The following is a 16,243-nucleotide window of genomic DNA, read 5'->3' as shown; positions in this document are numbered from 1 at the left end:
ATGGGTGCACTTTTGTGACTTTCTTTAAGAATTTGGGGCCACATGTGGGTAGGTTCAGATTTGCGACCCGCAAATTGCGAGTCAGAACGACTCGCAATTTGCGAGTCGCAAATCCGAATGTAGGATGGTGTCCCTGACACCATTTGTGATTCGCAAGGGCTTTGCAAATGCCCACGTAGTGAATAATCATGAGGTGGGTCGCAATTTGCGACCCCCTTGCGAATAGCGGCCCTCACAGGGATGGTGGCCTGCTGGAGACAGCAGACCACCATGTCTGTGACTGCTTCCTTAAAGGAAAACGAGATGCATTACAAAAACGAAAAATGAAACGTTTTCGTTTCATTTTTTCAGAGCAGGCAGTGGTCCACAGGACCACTGCCTGCTCTGAATTTTTTTTTTTACAGTGACATTCACAATGGGGAAGGGGTCCCATGGGGACCCCTTCCCTTTTGCGAAAGTGTTAGCACCCATTTGAAATGGGTGCAAACTGCGATTGGTTTGCGCCCGCGGTCACAAAACAATTCTACATTGCACTGCGAGTCGCAATTAGGAAGGGAACACCCCTTCCTAATTGCGAGTCGCAAACCCGTTTTGCGATTCGGTAACCAAGTTACTGAATCGCAAAACTGGGTTTGTGCATCGCAATGTGCTTTTTGCATGTCGCAAACAGCGAAAGTCGCTGTTTGCGACATGCAAAAAGCTACCTACATGTGGGTCTTGGTCCCTAATTAGGTCTGGTGTTAACAAAGACATTTTGTTTTTACTAAACTTCTATTTCTCTCTCTTTCGGCTGGCTTTACTGTGAGTGATCGCATTCTGCTCTTCCACAAGGAGCATATTGGGACGCAAAGTAGTTTTGTTCAGTGTCAGGAACTACAGTGGCAATCAGTGACGTAACGAAACTGGAAGGTGCCCCTTTGCAAAGAACATAGAGGAGCCCCCTCTCCAGACTCACTCAGGGCAGGTGCTGTGCTGAAGGTGCCCCCTGGAGGGCGGCAGCGGGGCCTTTGTTATGCCACTGGTGGCAACGTGTGTTTTTAGAGTTCAAAAACTTTTGGGGAGGTTTTTGCCAATGTTGAGGGCCTGGTAGCTCCCACAACAATAAAGTGTTACAAAAGCCATGTCAAAACAAGACACGCATTGATGAAACTAAAAGACTTATAAAAAATATGTCGGACCAGTTGGCTTTGTCAGTGTTTGTTTATTTTCATGCTTACCATATTAGTTTTGAAAATGGTTACACTGATTTTCCATTAGAAATATTTTTGGGAAATACTAGCATGCATCAACACATTTTACTAAATGACACTTCATTTGCATCTAATCAGAGAGCATTCTGGGAGCATTCTACTTAGCCTCATAGCCTAAACTTTTCAAACGTGTATACACGTTTTTTTGTTTGCACTGGAACCAACGTCAGTAGTGAAGTGTGACCTTAAAACATTTATTTACAGCACTCACCCTAATAATGAAGGCTTTCAAATAATGAACCATAAATACAAGTTCGAACAGCATTATTTTTTGGAAACACATTACCTCAACTGCAGAGAGTTCCACTCTCTGTAATCAGGCAGCCAAAGGGTTTGTGCTGCAGAGGGTTGGGCCTACTTGTCCCAAGGACAAAGTAAACATAAAAACTTGTTGCCCTTGACCCCAAACAAGATGTCCCGGGCGTCGGGCGATAGGAATTCCACATCCCTGCACATTGTTCTGATCTTTAGCTTTCAAAGTATCACTTCTCACCAATTGTCTAGCTCGATATTGTGCCCTTTTGACTACCTTGCTCGAGTAACCTCGTGCTCTAAATCTTCTACCCATATCATCAACATGGTCTAAAAACCTCATCATCCAAGCTACAGTTACGTCGTGCCCTCACAAGTTCCCCAAAAGGAATTGATACCACCTGATGTCTGGGGTGTGCACTCTTAGCATGAAGAATAGTTACGTGCTGTGGCTTTACGAAAAAGTCTACTTTTAATTTTACCATCCGCAATAAAAAGCTCAACATCCAGGAATTCAATACTTACAGAACTGAATTGATAAGTGAATTTTACATTCATGGAGTTCGAGTTCAAAAAGCTACAAAATTCAACCAATTTGTCCTCTCCACCGGTCCAAATCAGAAAACAATCGTCTATATAGCGACCCCAAAATAATATATAGGTTTGCCATTGAGTAGATTCAGGACCCCAAACCCATTTGTGTTCAAACCACCCCATGAAAAGATTCGCATAGGAGGGAGAGAATTTAGAGCCCATCGCTACACCCTGTTTTTGTCGAAACCAATCCTTATTAAACAGAAAAAAATTATTGGTAAGAATCAAATTAATCATCTCAATTACCATTGCGGTGTGTTCCCAAAGACTTGCTGATCTTTTGTTTAAAAAATATCGTATGGCCTCCTGTCCTAACTCATGGTTAATGCAGGTATATAAAGATACCACGTCCAATGTGACTAATAACATATTGCTCTCCCAATCTACATCATTCAAAATACTGAGAATATGTGTGGTGTTTTTAATAAAAGATGGAAGATTGTAAACCATAGGTGGCAGAAAACAATCCACAAATTCAGAAAGTCTCTCAGTGGGACCTAGTATACCAGAAACAATTGGTCTACCCGGTGGGAAAGGTAGTCCCTTATGTACTTTAGGTAATGTATAAAGACAAGGATATCTAGGATGATCTACCTTCAAATAAAGATATTCGTCCCTACTGAGTAGTCCCTGTTGCTGCCAAACAAATAACCTCTTGTTGATTATGTGCATGAGGTTGGGAATGGGATTACCAATGATTTTCTCATAGCATGTCTTATCATTCAATTGCGACAAAATCTCGTGGTCATAGTCTGTCCTATTCATAACAACAACATTCCCCCCTTTCTCCATTGCACAGTCTTAATTTATGCAAGGGTCTGCCACCATTCTCCTGTTAGTTAAAAAAAACAGCCCTTACTTTGTAGTCACTCTTTTTACTGTTGACTATCACCAGTAGACTAAGGATTGCTTTCCATTCTTTTGGGACCATAAAAGAGTGGCTTGTGAATTAAGGTGGGACGTTAATGCAAATGAAAAGGCCCGCCTATGTCTAATCTTTCTCTCTACTCTCGCAACCTCTTGGGGAACTCGCCTCCTGCTTACTGGGCGGAGAGACTTGTCCTGGAATAGCTGGATCCTGCAAACTCTGAGGTCAGTGCAGCTGGTGTGCTGTGTTTCTATTGGAATTGTGTCATTAAGTGCTGAAAGTGATAATTTTGATATGTCAGTTGGGTGGTCTCTGGGAAACGTCTTCTGAGCTCCCATCTTGTGTTTATACAATTCTGGCTCAAAACAGGATCAAATAGAACTGCTCTATGTCCTTTAATAGTTCCCTTTCCTTAAAATATAAGATTCATATGTCATCACTGCATGATTGGTACTCTAAATCATCTTTTATCTTTCAGTTCTTTTGACATGGTGTCGACAGTGGAGTGCATGTCATCTAGTGTATTACCCACTGTGGATATGGTCTCCTCATCAGTACTCCCACGTTCTTCAATCGACTGTATGTTCTTGTCTGTGCCCACCATTGTAGTTCCCATCTTTGTATTCATAGCTTCGAGCAGTTGATCGTTGAAAGACCTGCTTAACTTTTCTTGTAGATCTGAAAGGGAACTTAGACAATCTTGCCTTGTTGGTGAAGCATGGAGGCATTAATTATTGTATTTTTTTGTTTTTTGGGCTTAATTGTTTTGTCCTGGTTACTACCCAAATGACCTAGGAGCTGTGATCTTTACCTTTGTATGTGGCCAATGATGAAGCCCAAGGGTCGCCCTTCAGATCAGGCTCAGCGATCTCAAAATGATTTCCATTTATTAATCTCCCCTTTCAACTCTGGCATCTCAGATCAGTTAATTAGACAACTGTAGCCCCTGCATATGTTGCTGCAAAGGTTCTTCTCTCTGTCTCTCCCACACTCTCCCCTCGTGTCTTAAACTTAATGAGATTGGCCATCTTTCAGTCGAGTTTTATAAAAAGTTATATGATTATTACAAGAAGGACAGTTACACTTTGTGTTCATACCAGTAGCTTGCCTTCACACCACGGTTCAAAGTTTATTTGCCCTTAATTTCTGAACGTGTAATATGCAGAAGATAGCATCCGGTGCAATATTTCTTTAATTGCCAATGGCCATGCTGGTACTTGTACAAATAGATGTTTGGACAAAGCATAGGATGCATTTTCTAATCTTACTATATACATTTGAGCTTTATGCCCAGCACTGTGAGAGGAGCGTCTGCCCCTGTCCCATGCCTGTCCTTTGTGTAAAGAAGCTTGAATTGCTGCTGGTCTTGTTGGATAGATGTTCTGCTTCGACTGTGAAACTTGCTGTGTTGCTGTCGGTATTATACCCCATTGTGTGAATGACACCTGCCCCGCAGGTGTGGTGTTCCTGCTGCTAGTTCGTTGTTGAATAATCTTGCAATGCACGTTTTCATGCCATTCCTAGTAATGCTACCTAAAAAGACTTGTGGATGCTTGTGGAGGACCCCTAGAAGCTGAGTGTTGATCCTGCACTTCTAGTTCCTAACTCTGTGTTTTGTGCACATTACTGGAACCTCAGAACATTACATTTTTTCTACGTTGTTATTTTTTTTTTCAGACCAGGCAGTAAATGGAGAAGTGTCTGAGAAGGGACCAGGACCAAAGAAGCAGAAACAGCAGCAGCGACCGCGCAAGGAAAAGGCCCAGCAGCACACCTTCACGCACCAGCTACTTGCCGCCACGCTAAAGGTAACTTTAAGTTTTTTATCCTAACTGCTAGGTTGTAGGGAAGGCAACTGACCATAAGGAATATGAACTCTATAGCAATGAGTCTCTATCAAGTTCTCCTGTTACTAGGTGAAGCAATTTAAATGCTGTACGAAGACCATCCTGTGTTCTAATGTTTGGTTTTATCTCCCCAAGTATGTTAGAAATGACATTTCATCGACCATTTGCAGATGTTCTCCAGCAATTTCGACAACACATACACTACGTTTAGTGTGTGCACTGCTTGGAGCTTCTTCTACTCATCTCTGCATTGAAGTTGATCAGAAGTGTTGAATGTTACACTAACGTTTTTGATAGAGCTGATTAAACCCTAGCAGACCTATTAGTATAGCTCATCAGTTGTGATATTCTACTTGTCTTTGCTCCCTGTTGTTGATTGTATGTTGGAAGCATCCTGGAAGTGCTTCCTTGAGCTGACTTTGATTCAGGGACTAGCATCCTCACTCTTGGTGGGTAATAAGAGGCTGAGACCTACTTGCCTGCCATCACCATTGCTTATTAGTTCCTTGAAGCTCCCTGTTTCATGTTTACTTTAAGTGCAGCATTTGATACCATGGGGACCTCTGGGCACTAGAGGCAGTATCCGAAACAGACCCCTAAACTGGAAGAGGTTAGTACAGACCTAGGTTGCTGATAGGGTTTTTAGTGTCGCATAAAGTTCAGATGATCCCAAACAAATTTAAGATGGGGTTATTCCACAGTTTTACCATGAATATGGAAATGGCACCCTTGCCCCATGTATGTTCCTAAATTAAGGGAAGACAGTTCTTTCTTTTATAGTGGCAATGTCTAGACTGAATATAGTCCTTGAATCTGTATGTTAAACAATGGACCTGACTGATAAAATGTTCTACTACAAGGTAGAGACATTTTTACATTTTCTGACTTTGGTCACCAATGTGAAGAATGCACAGCTGAGAGTACATCACTTCAGTACTATCAAAGCGTGTTCTTTCGGGTACTAGGTCTGAAGGCTCAGCATCAGATATATCGGAAAATCAAAGTAGACACTATATGCATAATTCAGGTGAGACACTACAATTGGCATATATCTTTGGTTTCAGTGTAGGGAACCTAGGAATTGAAATGTCTTTTGTGGGTTTGCATACATGGAAGATACCCTTGACGTCCGTGCAGCCATTGAAAGTACAGAATGCTTAACCGTCCTAGGTTCCCTACCTAAGCCACTGGTGTTGGGGCTGCTTCCCAAATTTGAGAGTCAGATATTTCTTGGCAGTAGGGTATCTGGTCATTCTCATCGCCATCATGATTTGAGTCGTAAAAGGGAGGTAGGAGCACACTGCCTCATATCCACGCGCCATTACCCCTTTGCATGCTAGTCAACGCAGTGCATATTTTCACGCTAATTTCAAAGTTCATCAAAATGTTTACCCTTGAGCCAGTGAGCTGACGAGCTTTGGAGATGCACCTGTGTGCCTGTGAGTGGTACTTGACTGAGAGGATTTTGGCAACATTTCCAGCAACCCCGGATGAATTTTCATTGTCCTCTACTCTCTACTGATGACGGACTAAACCCAGAAACACGTGTCTAGAGATGTACAGCAATGTCTGCACCAACTTTGGTGAAAAACTACAGATAATTTTCAAGTAAGTGCTAACTGTGAACTGCATTTACCAGGATGCACAGGGGCGAACTGTGCTGGGATGTGAGGCAGTGTGCTCCCAACCCCTTTTCATGATTTCAGTCGTGTTTAGATTAAGTTTTAAGCAGATTCTTCCAGCTGTTTGTCCATTGCCAAAAGGCAAAATTTTATTTTCCCTCCGTAGTGGTGGACATGATCCTAAATACCAAACGGACATCCTTTGCAAAGTTTAAAAACAAATTGAGCCATTGGTACGTAGTGACTTCATGAAGGAGTTTGGGTAAGTGTTGAAAGATGTGTGAGGGGTATGACTGATCGTGGAGCCATCTCCGCAAGTAAGAGTGCATGATTTAGACTAGACCATTGAGATAACCACTATTTGGGACCTGTCTTTAAAATCGATTCGCTCCAATCTACAACTGTACCTTAAATGCTGCTTAATTCTTAAAAAGAAGAATGAAGTAATAAATGGTATTCAAGGTAGCAAGATACATTTTGAGATACTCATCATCTGGACTCTTCCTGGGAATCATCTGTCAGATCATTCTTTTCAAGAAAAGAATGCAGGTGTTTGTTCTCTGCACTTTCTGCCGGTGTTGCTGGATGTGACAGTTAAAACCGAGCATAATGTTGGTTGGCCTAAGCTCATCTGTGGTGTTTTTTTTTTAATTTTTTTTTGCTAGATCCTGGGAATGCCTTGTCAGTGTGTTTCTTTCAGTCACTCATTAAGCTGTATATTTAATTATTTTTAGTTGGCTCCAGGGGCTTTGCAACTATCTAGTCACACTGCCAGAGCCTTATTGGCTTACAAGAGTTTCCTGAATTTGTGGTCCATTAGATGCACGAAGTTGCCAATCCTCTATTTTTCCATGCGTCTCTAAAACGGAAGAACTACCTTACCCCCATTCTTCAGCTTTTCTAATCCTGGATGCCTTCTATATCACTCTGTAGATTAGTGAAACTGTCTCTCCTCAGAATGGCTCCTTTGATCCTCAAGCTGCTTGCTTGCTCATTAGACCCATGCTGCCTATCTTGCACATATTTTGGATCCTAGGAGTTGCATGTTCCCACTGTTTATTGCTCATTTGTTTCCTTGACCACTGCTTGATAGAGCTACTGGTTCGCCTCCATAAATAATTATTTCTTTCTAGGCACACAGTGGAAATGTGACCTGTTTGGACTTCAGCAGCAATGGCAAGTACCTGGCTTCCTGTGCTGATGACCGCACTATCCGGATCTGGAGCACCAAGGACTTCTTGGATCGAGAGCATAAAAGTTTACGCGCAAACGTTGAATTGGACCATGCAACACATGTGAGCTTCAGCCCAGACTCCAGGTTTGTAAAAGGGTTTATGCTATGACGTAGCACTTCAAGTATATAGAGCAGAGAATGGAAGCAGGGCAAATGTCAAATAGACATGAAGGTATCTTGAAAATACATAGTTCGGGTGAGAGAATATCAGACGTTACAAAATGGGTCTTTACCCCACATGCCTCTACTTCGTCGGCATTACAAGACGCTGACCTTTACAGCGCATTGTAATGCCATGCATGGCTTTACAACGCATGCCTTTACCCCGCATTCTAAAGCCTGATGTGTGCCTCAAGGGAGGTGTCTGTATCATTGGTATTTCGCAGTTAGAAGAGAATCCTACATCACTACTGTGATGTGGGGATAAATTCACCCTTACCCCCATTTACCAGTTCCTATCCCTTAACCCTAAAATCGCCTTTTACCCCATTACCCCTACCCGAACCGTAACCCTTTTTGCAGATACGGCTCTGGGCGTTCTAGAGGGCTTTCCTAGCTGATATTTCTTGTCAAAAAAGTTATTGGGTGTGCTTTTCCTGGCTATTTTGACAAGAAGTTTTTCATCAGAGTAAACAACATTGAAGAGGTACTGCTGCCATAGTCAATGATGCCAAAGGTGGTGCCATAAGCGTCACTGCCAGAGACATCCATGGTTTACTTCTTGTGAAAGTCTCAACGTGGCACTGAAACAGGCAGCACTAACATTCTAGAAATCTGCTTTAGCCAAAACGGATGCAGACCTGGGACCAAAGCTTCCGGAATCATCACTGAAGTTGTAAAGACGAGACAAATTTGATGCGCTTCGGAAGGCACCCACAGTTTCCTTGTTTGGCCTGTAAAAAAAGGATTTAATCAGCCTATTTGAAGGACTCCGTGACTGAAGGGAGCGCTGAGGTTATGGTGTTTCACTAGTAGGATTGGTCCTGATCAAAAGTCAGTGTTTTTCTTGAATTTCTTAAGGCATTTGGTCTGAAAAACTCACATGCCATGCAAGGAGGAGGTTTGACATTTTACGATTCTTATACTGATGGTCCCCATGACACGCATTTGTCTCTGCGGAGGAACAGGAAGAATCTGGTGGCACCTAGGAGTCCAGGATCTAAAGCAGTGCACAGCATTCACAGCATTCTATTCATTGCCTCAGCCTTTTTCCTCATTACCATGTGCTGTGTAGGTCAAATAACAATTATTGTTTCTTCAAACGTCCTCACAAGCTGAGAAAATACCAGCTAAACTGTTCAGTGACCTGAATCATGGCCACTTTTTTAAATGAGAAAAATAACTAAATGAAGTCACCAGCAAGTCTGTGCCTTTATGCATCAGAGATGTAATTTCAGGGAATGGTTGCAACCTGATCCGTGTGCATCTTGCACTTGAGCAGGTGGACTGTTGAACAATTCCAGGTACAGCGGACTTCACTGAGATACCTGGAACCTGCAGGAATAAACATCAATTAAAACAGTAGCTCCCGATCAGGTTGAGTACAGCTCAGGTGTCTATGGGAGATAAGAAACCCACTTGTGATAAAAAATGTGGGTTGTTACAGGCAGTCTTGGTAAAACGTCCTTAAAACTGGAAAATACCATCAGGCGGTGAGGTGGATGTTATCCATGGCAAAATAGAGACTTGTACAAATAGTCTGCTTGACGGCATTGCTGTCCTAATCATTGTGTTGATATTTTTCCAAGGAAGAAGCAGAGGTTGAAAGGTGTACGGAAAGGATGATGGAAACTCTAGCGGCCCTGAGAATAATTCCAGGGAGTGCCAAAGCAGGTTTAGTGGGCAGGCTGAGGATTTTAGAGCCCTCCAGGTAGTCCCAGATGTTCCTGAATTGCTCCTTAATTCCGAAAGAACATGGTGCAGTGATGAACATTTTCCTTCAAGACTAATGCTGGTCCACAAAAATGCAACTTTATCTTGGCTGAAAAAGGCCTAATATTTGTGATAAATAAAGTTACACGAAGAACTCACCATATCTTTATCAAACCGTGCACTGCAACAACATGCACAGTTTCAATTCTGACAACTGAAGCACTGTGTTCAAATATCAACAGCTCACCTATAGGTTGAGACATGAAGGAGAAGAATACTTCCAAAGCTAACCCTTCCAGACAATTGAGGCCTTACACAGCTGATTATTATTTTATTTTTTTAACTATAGGCTGATGGCAAGTGTGGCTTGGTTGCCTGGACTGCGGTTCTAATGGCTGTTCACTGGGGTATTTAACGTTTAACGCTACAGTCTTTTTACCACGCAGGTTAGTACCATGAAGGTCGATGACTTTAATGGGGTTTTATCTTTACCCCGCATACCTTACCTTGAGGTACTGTACTCCGCAGGTTATTATTCCATAGCGTTTGTGTGATGTTAATTTTTTAAACTTTTTTTTGTAGAAAAAGGGTTACGGTTCGGGAAGGGGTAATGGGGTAAAAGGCGATTTTAGGGTTAAGGGATAGGAACTGGTAAATGGGGGTAAGGGTGAATTTATCAACACATCACAGTAGTGATGCAGGATTCTCTTCTAACTTTCTAACTGCGAAATACCAATGATACAGACACCTCCCTTGAGGCGGAGCTTCCGACCACTTATGCCCATATTCAGTGGAATCACTTTTATTCTTTTCATGAGTGACCTTTTTTCATGATTGAGATGAAACCCAATGAGATTTTAAAACTCAAAGTTCAGAGGCATTTAAGCATACCGTAACTGGTTTGGTGCATGGACCGCAAAGTATAGGCCTGTCTCTGTGGCTGTACAGTTCTTTACTTCACATCTGACTCCTTACAGCTTTGTTTTGCAGATACTCATGACAGCTTTAAATGCCATTTTGGCCACAGGGCATAGATCTAAAAGCCTGTATGCAGTGAGTCAAAAGTTGCTCTGAGGGCACCAGTCTTACTGCTTCAGTGTGTTATTCAAATGCCCTTTTGGATGTAGTTAACCTCATGCTCTAGCTTACCAGACCACAGAAAGGCTTCTTTCCTACTTTATCAAAGATGGCATGGTGGCCTCAAAACTGTTAATGGCTCTTGATACTGTGGACGCAAGCTGAATGAGGGCAGCATTGTTTTAGGTTTAAATGGGTTTATTGAGTCACTCCAAATTCAGCATGTCGCAGACATGAACAGGATGCCAAGAAGAGAGAGAATACACAAGAGTCTTAACAATGGTACTCCAAACAGTTCTTACTGTAATACCTCCGTCAGAGCTTACCTTAGGAAAGGAGAAAAAGAACATGGATAGGAACATAGAAACAGTAGAGGGACAAGAAATTCCAGGGAGGACTTTAAATATAGTTATTGTCCGGTGTCTAGCAGAATAAAAAACATACCTCAACCAACCAACTTATCCCTTTAATCGCGGTTGTTCAGGTATGACTAAAACCCAATGTGGAGGTAAGATAGGAACTTAATGGCCCTCTTACCTTGCTACTATGTCAACATGTTTTAGCCCTCAATCTAATGGCTTCTTGGGTCCAGGGCTTTCATCAGGACGAGGACAGTGCCCTGGACTCTACTTCATGTCTACTTATCTATTTAGAAAGGACAAACAACATGTAACACATAAACATGTACTTATAGGATTTACTTGCCCAATTGTTGTGAAAATATGATCTTAATTCCCTATTTAGGGATCCATATAATGCAACATACAAGTCCTTGTCGTCGCACAGTAGCCAAGGGTGCCATGTTGCCCGTAGACCTGCTTTAGCCCGTTCTCCTGCCGACTCCTCTGATCAGATTCAGACAGAGCTCCAACATATACAAGCACATAACATGTGCATGGTGATTAACTTTTTTGGGCTCCACTCTATAACTTTCTACAAGCTTATGATATGCATCCACTCTAGAAAAGAGCTAGGATTTATTATTTTGTCATACTTTAAGCTTCGTAGGGAACTTCAGGGATCCCTAGACATCAGCTGCAGTAGTTACTTTCTGCTTGACATCATTTTATTTTTCCTCTGTGTCTCAGCCCCTCATCGGAAAGTGAATAATACACTGGTTTTGGTAGATTAAGCCATTCTTCAAGGAGGCGGACTTCTTCTGTATGCCAGTCATAGACCTTGAGAGCCAAAATGATCATAAGCCATAGATTGGGCCACGCTTGAAAGCAGTCTATTCACCTTGGTTACCACATAGGTGCCAGGAAAGTCTGTGAAGTCAAACATTCTTTAAAGAAATATTGCATCAATTCAAGAATATCGACCTCTGGGCTCAGGTTTTGGAGCCCCAATAAATACATGGAGGTTTGACGATATCTACATAGTCTAAAAAAAATTAATTCTATTCTCCAGGACCTCCATAACATAAAGTTCACTAGGTTCTGTAGATCTGACCTCAGCAAATCTGTCTTTTACCTCCATAAGCTGCAACTTATACTTCACACGTGACATCCTTCCATAAGCCCCTATCATTCTGGCTTCGGTCTTCCCCAATCTTGTCTCCACCACTAATCCCATTTTGTCTGCTTTATATAGTTTCCTAATGCTGGATTCCTGGGTCCCCATCATTCCTTCCTAGTCCCGCTGCTGCTCTCTTGTGAACTCTCCACTTACCTTCCTTGCCGAAGTAGGCTGAAAAGAGTAATTTTGTCCTGTCTTGATTGTTTGCTCGCCGTATACCTGTATCTCAACAGTGTCCACTGCTTTCACTCGGCTGGAAAGGCTGATCAGGCCTGTTGTAAAAGTTGCTCTGATCGGGGAAGCCTCCTACAACAGACTCGCCTTCTGCAAAGCACCTCAGCCAGGGATATAATCCATACTCGCCCTGATTAGTCTGACTCCCTCCTAAAGCAGTAGAGAGGATACTCTTTTTCAGTCCTCTAAGGGCAATTGGACCGCCACAAGACCATCGGGCGGAGCCTTTCGTGGCCCATGCCCAACAGCTTCAGCCAAATGGCGTCTGCCGTGCAGTTTCAGGCCACGTAGAATAGAGTACCTCCTCTGCCACCTACATTTGGAAGCCATGTTGTGTCCAATGTCGTAATTGCTGCTGCTGTCTCTTCGAGGTGTCATACCTCTCTGCTGCCCTTGCTGAAAGTCAAGCCCTAGCAGAGGACAAATTTTGCCGTGGAGCGAATCCATCTCTCTGAGCCTAGCAGAGTGGTCATTTTACGTGCTGCTTGCTTATGGCCTATTTTTAATCGGAACCTGTAGGTAACAACCATAGCATTTTATAGAGACATTCATTTACAGTTTTTTACATGCCTTTTGATGAATAAATACTATTTGAAGAAAAGGAAGATACTCCGGAGGTTCAAGCAGAGCTGCAGCAAGATAATGTTTAGTGTTTTCCCTCGTTCCCTCACGAGTACTCAAAGTTTTGGGTCTATGGGCGAGATGACTGTCATACAACCCGACAACTATCGCAGCCTATTCCATTTCCTCATTCTGTGCACTGATTTGGTGAAACTGAATTAAAAGCTTAATCCCAAAACAGTACAACATACACTGGATTAAATTGGTAGCACATTTACTACAGAAATGGAGGGAGATTTACTATCTACCAACCATGCCTACAGATTATTCAAGCAAAGCACTCCAAACCATTTCTGTGTAAACCTTGTCCTATCTTGCCTTTCCCCTCTCCATTCCCCTCTTAGAATAATTTTAGTAAAAGGCATTACTTCTTAATTATCTCCTTCATTGATAAAGATGCAAAATGTGTTACACGAGGCACTTTCTGATTCTCAGAAAGAGTGGAAGCTGATGATATATACATTTTGGCTCTCAGTGATTTATTTAAATTTCTGGAATTCAAGATGGTTGGACTTCAGCAGATGCTTCAATCTATTGACTTGTAAGTGGACAGTTTCCCTAAGAATAGAGGAAGCCTATTTTCACCAATTCCAATTGCAAAGACACAAGTTCCTCATATTAATTGTGCCCAACTAGAGTGTATACACGTGTGATGGTATTGATGAGGGTAAAAAGATATGACTGGTTTCTCATGTACAAGGAAATTCTTTCCTCCTGCATGTATCTACTTTCTCCAATCTACACTAGGGCATCAGAGGAATAAATGTAGTGACACATAAGTGACCAGATCTGGATCTATTTGCAACGGCTTGAATTAATTCAGATCAGTTCAGAGGTGAGACAGCCCAACAGTCTGCAGCGGGTAAGAATAGTTCCTATAAAGTGAACGAAGGATACAATTGTTGCAGGTGCTTGTTAGATGTGGGGAGGACCCATCTGCAGGAGGAAGCCATTAGGGGTCTCATGAGTGCGCAAGAGAACTGTTTAAAAAATTATGGATTTAAGGACAGTACTCCAGACTTTGTAGGCTTTTCTTCTTCATCCGAGAATGATTATCAAATGCAGATGCAGACAGTCAGTACTGTGCCTGTGTACTATGGGGCATGAGTAAACTCGAGGTCCCTCTGCAGGACAGCTCTCAGACTTTGGTTCTGGTCCATAAACCCTTTAATGTTTCTTTAATGGTTCATCTAGTGAGAGTGAATAGTGAGAAAGTGGTTGCAGCGGGAGATAGCCTACCAACAGCAAATGGGAATTTCATCAGTATGTTCTGATGCAGATATCTGCAAAAGTGGCTTCTTGCCTTCCATGTGAACGGAACATTGCTCAATGAATTTCTTTCTTGCAGCAAGCATGTCTGTCGGTTGCATTCAGCCGCCATTGTCCATTTTCCTTTCTTTATCTCCAGTGTTGCTTCCAGGAAGGATGTATGAACTATCCTACTCATCTGGAGTCCTGGAAGGAATTGAGAGTCAGAGTAAATGCATCACCTAGTGCTCTGAAGTGGCTACGAAAGGACTTGTTTTTAGTACTGTGCAAAAATCCTTAACTACATTTACAATTTGACCTTTCAGCAAACAGTGGGATAAATAGAGGGTGTGTTAGGGGGGGCCTGTGAGGCATTATGTTTCAGATTCTAATAGTTATCTTATTTTTAACTGAATTGTAATGATATTACTCCTCTTATTTGTGATACCTTTTTAGGATTTTAATTTGGTACTTACATTTGTCATCAGTGCACCTAATGGGCATCGTAAGAGTGTCCATGTGAACCTGTTAAGGATGGTAGAGCCATCGCCATACTTGCCACTGTCACAAAGGGCATAATCTTTTAAAGGACTCTAAGAAAGGAGATGCAAGCCTCTGTAAGGATGTTAACCTGTGTTTTTCACTACCATGACTGAGGACAGACAAAGGTATATTTGACTAAGTGGATGACTGGAGGTCTATCCTGCTGCTCACAACTAAAATGTTGTTCTTAGTAGGATTCGAACTCAACTAGCTACAAACCATCCAGTGTTTCCAATTTTCTGAGCATTTATGTAAATTGGAGCCTGGTGTTGGAGAGTAGCCATACTCTGTTTTTTATGAAATGTTTTGATAGAGATGACTGGTAAGGAATAGCATCAGACTTGCATCTATCCCTAAAATGTATCCCTAAATTCTAAGTTCAATCTTCTGTTCCTGGTGTTTCTTCAGAGCGCTTTGACACCTACAAGTTTGCATGGGCTTAATCATGAGACCACCTTTGAACCAGTTGTACAGTATTACCACGTGAATCATAGGTTTGCATCACCTCTTGTGTGGACGTTATTGAATATACTGTTGTCAGGATTTTTGAAAATCTGCACCTTGATCTTATAAAAAATTGATTAGGTATGGCTGTAATCAAGCGCACCATATTAGGAAATGAAGCAATTGCATAAAATGGATAGACTGTTAGTGCCATCAGAATGGCGATGTGTTGCTCTCCCTGCTTCATTGCTTCATTCATTATTACATTTTGTGAAATGCAGTACATCTCCCTTCAAATTGCTCTGTAACAGAAACTTGTTGATTTACGTTCAACATCTTCCTACAGTAGCTCAAGGATAATTGAAATATGGGATCATCGTTCAAATGTCAACTGCTCAGTGTTGCTGCTGGTCATTGGTCTGGAATTGGTGGGTAGGTGGGAAGGTCACGGGAGAGAGGTGACAGTCCAACATGCACGTTGCTAACAGATACTCTGGCCAAATGGGCAAGGGTTTTCAATTCAGGCCTTCATTGAAAGCGGCCTTCTACGTGCCTGTAAAGCATTGCAGTGGTATTTGTAAACTGATATTTATGAAGAATTCGGCCATCAAGCCAGCATTCCGTGAACTCTGTCCACAGGGTTTAACTGGGAGTTCTTCTTAATGTTGAGCAAGCGTGGGCCTTGCTGGCATTGAATGGTCTGTAAGTGGATTCTGGAGTCTACGTTCAAGATCTCCATTCTAAGGTTTTACGTGAAGTTCATGAGGCCTGGCTAAGACAATTGCACAAAGCTGGGGTTTGGATTTTGTGACTTTCAACTATCTCCTTTTGAAAAGGATTGGTTGTGACAGTCTATGAATTATTGATCTAGTGTGCTGGAGCTAAACTGTGAGTTCGATGGCATCTGTCGCTGTAGATACGCATGTTCTGCAATAGCTCGCCATCTGGTGTTGGGCCGGAGTGTTACAAGTTGTTTTTCTTCGAAGAAGTCTTTCGAGTCACGGGACCGAGTGACTCCT

At 42.2% G+C, this 16,243-nt stretch overlaps 1 protein-coding gene across 1 annotated transcript in view; it reads left to right on the top strand.

Annotated features, from left to right (window-relative positions):
- TBL2 (transducin beta like 2) overlaps positions 1-16,243 on the top strand; it is a 144,521-nt gene that overhangs the window by 48,260 nt on the left and 80,018 nt on the right. Inside the window, exons 2-3 of the mRNA XM_069226783.1 lie at positions 4,642-4,772; positions 7,567-7,751. Coding sequence (XP_069082884.1) covers positions 4,642-4,772; positions 7,567-7,751 — 316 coding nt within the window. The remainder of the gene's footprint in view (positions 1-4,641; positions 4,773-7,566; positions 7,752-16,243) is intronic.

Source organism: Pleurodeles waltl, chromosome 3_2 (assembly GCF_031143425.1).
Source record: "Pleurodeles waltl isolate 20211129_DDA chromosome 3_2, aPleWal1.hap1.20221129, whole genome shotgun sequence".
Taxonomy (NCBI): domain Eukaryota; kingdom Metazoa; phylum Chordata; class Amphibia; order Caudata; family Salamandridae; genus Pleurodeles; species Pleurodeles waltl.
The sequence above is the reverse complement of the archived record's forward strand: the minus strand, read 5'-3'. Positions and strand labels throughout refer to the sequence as shown.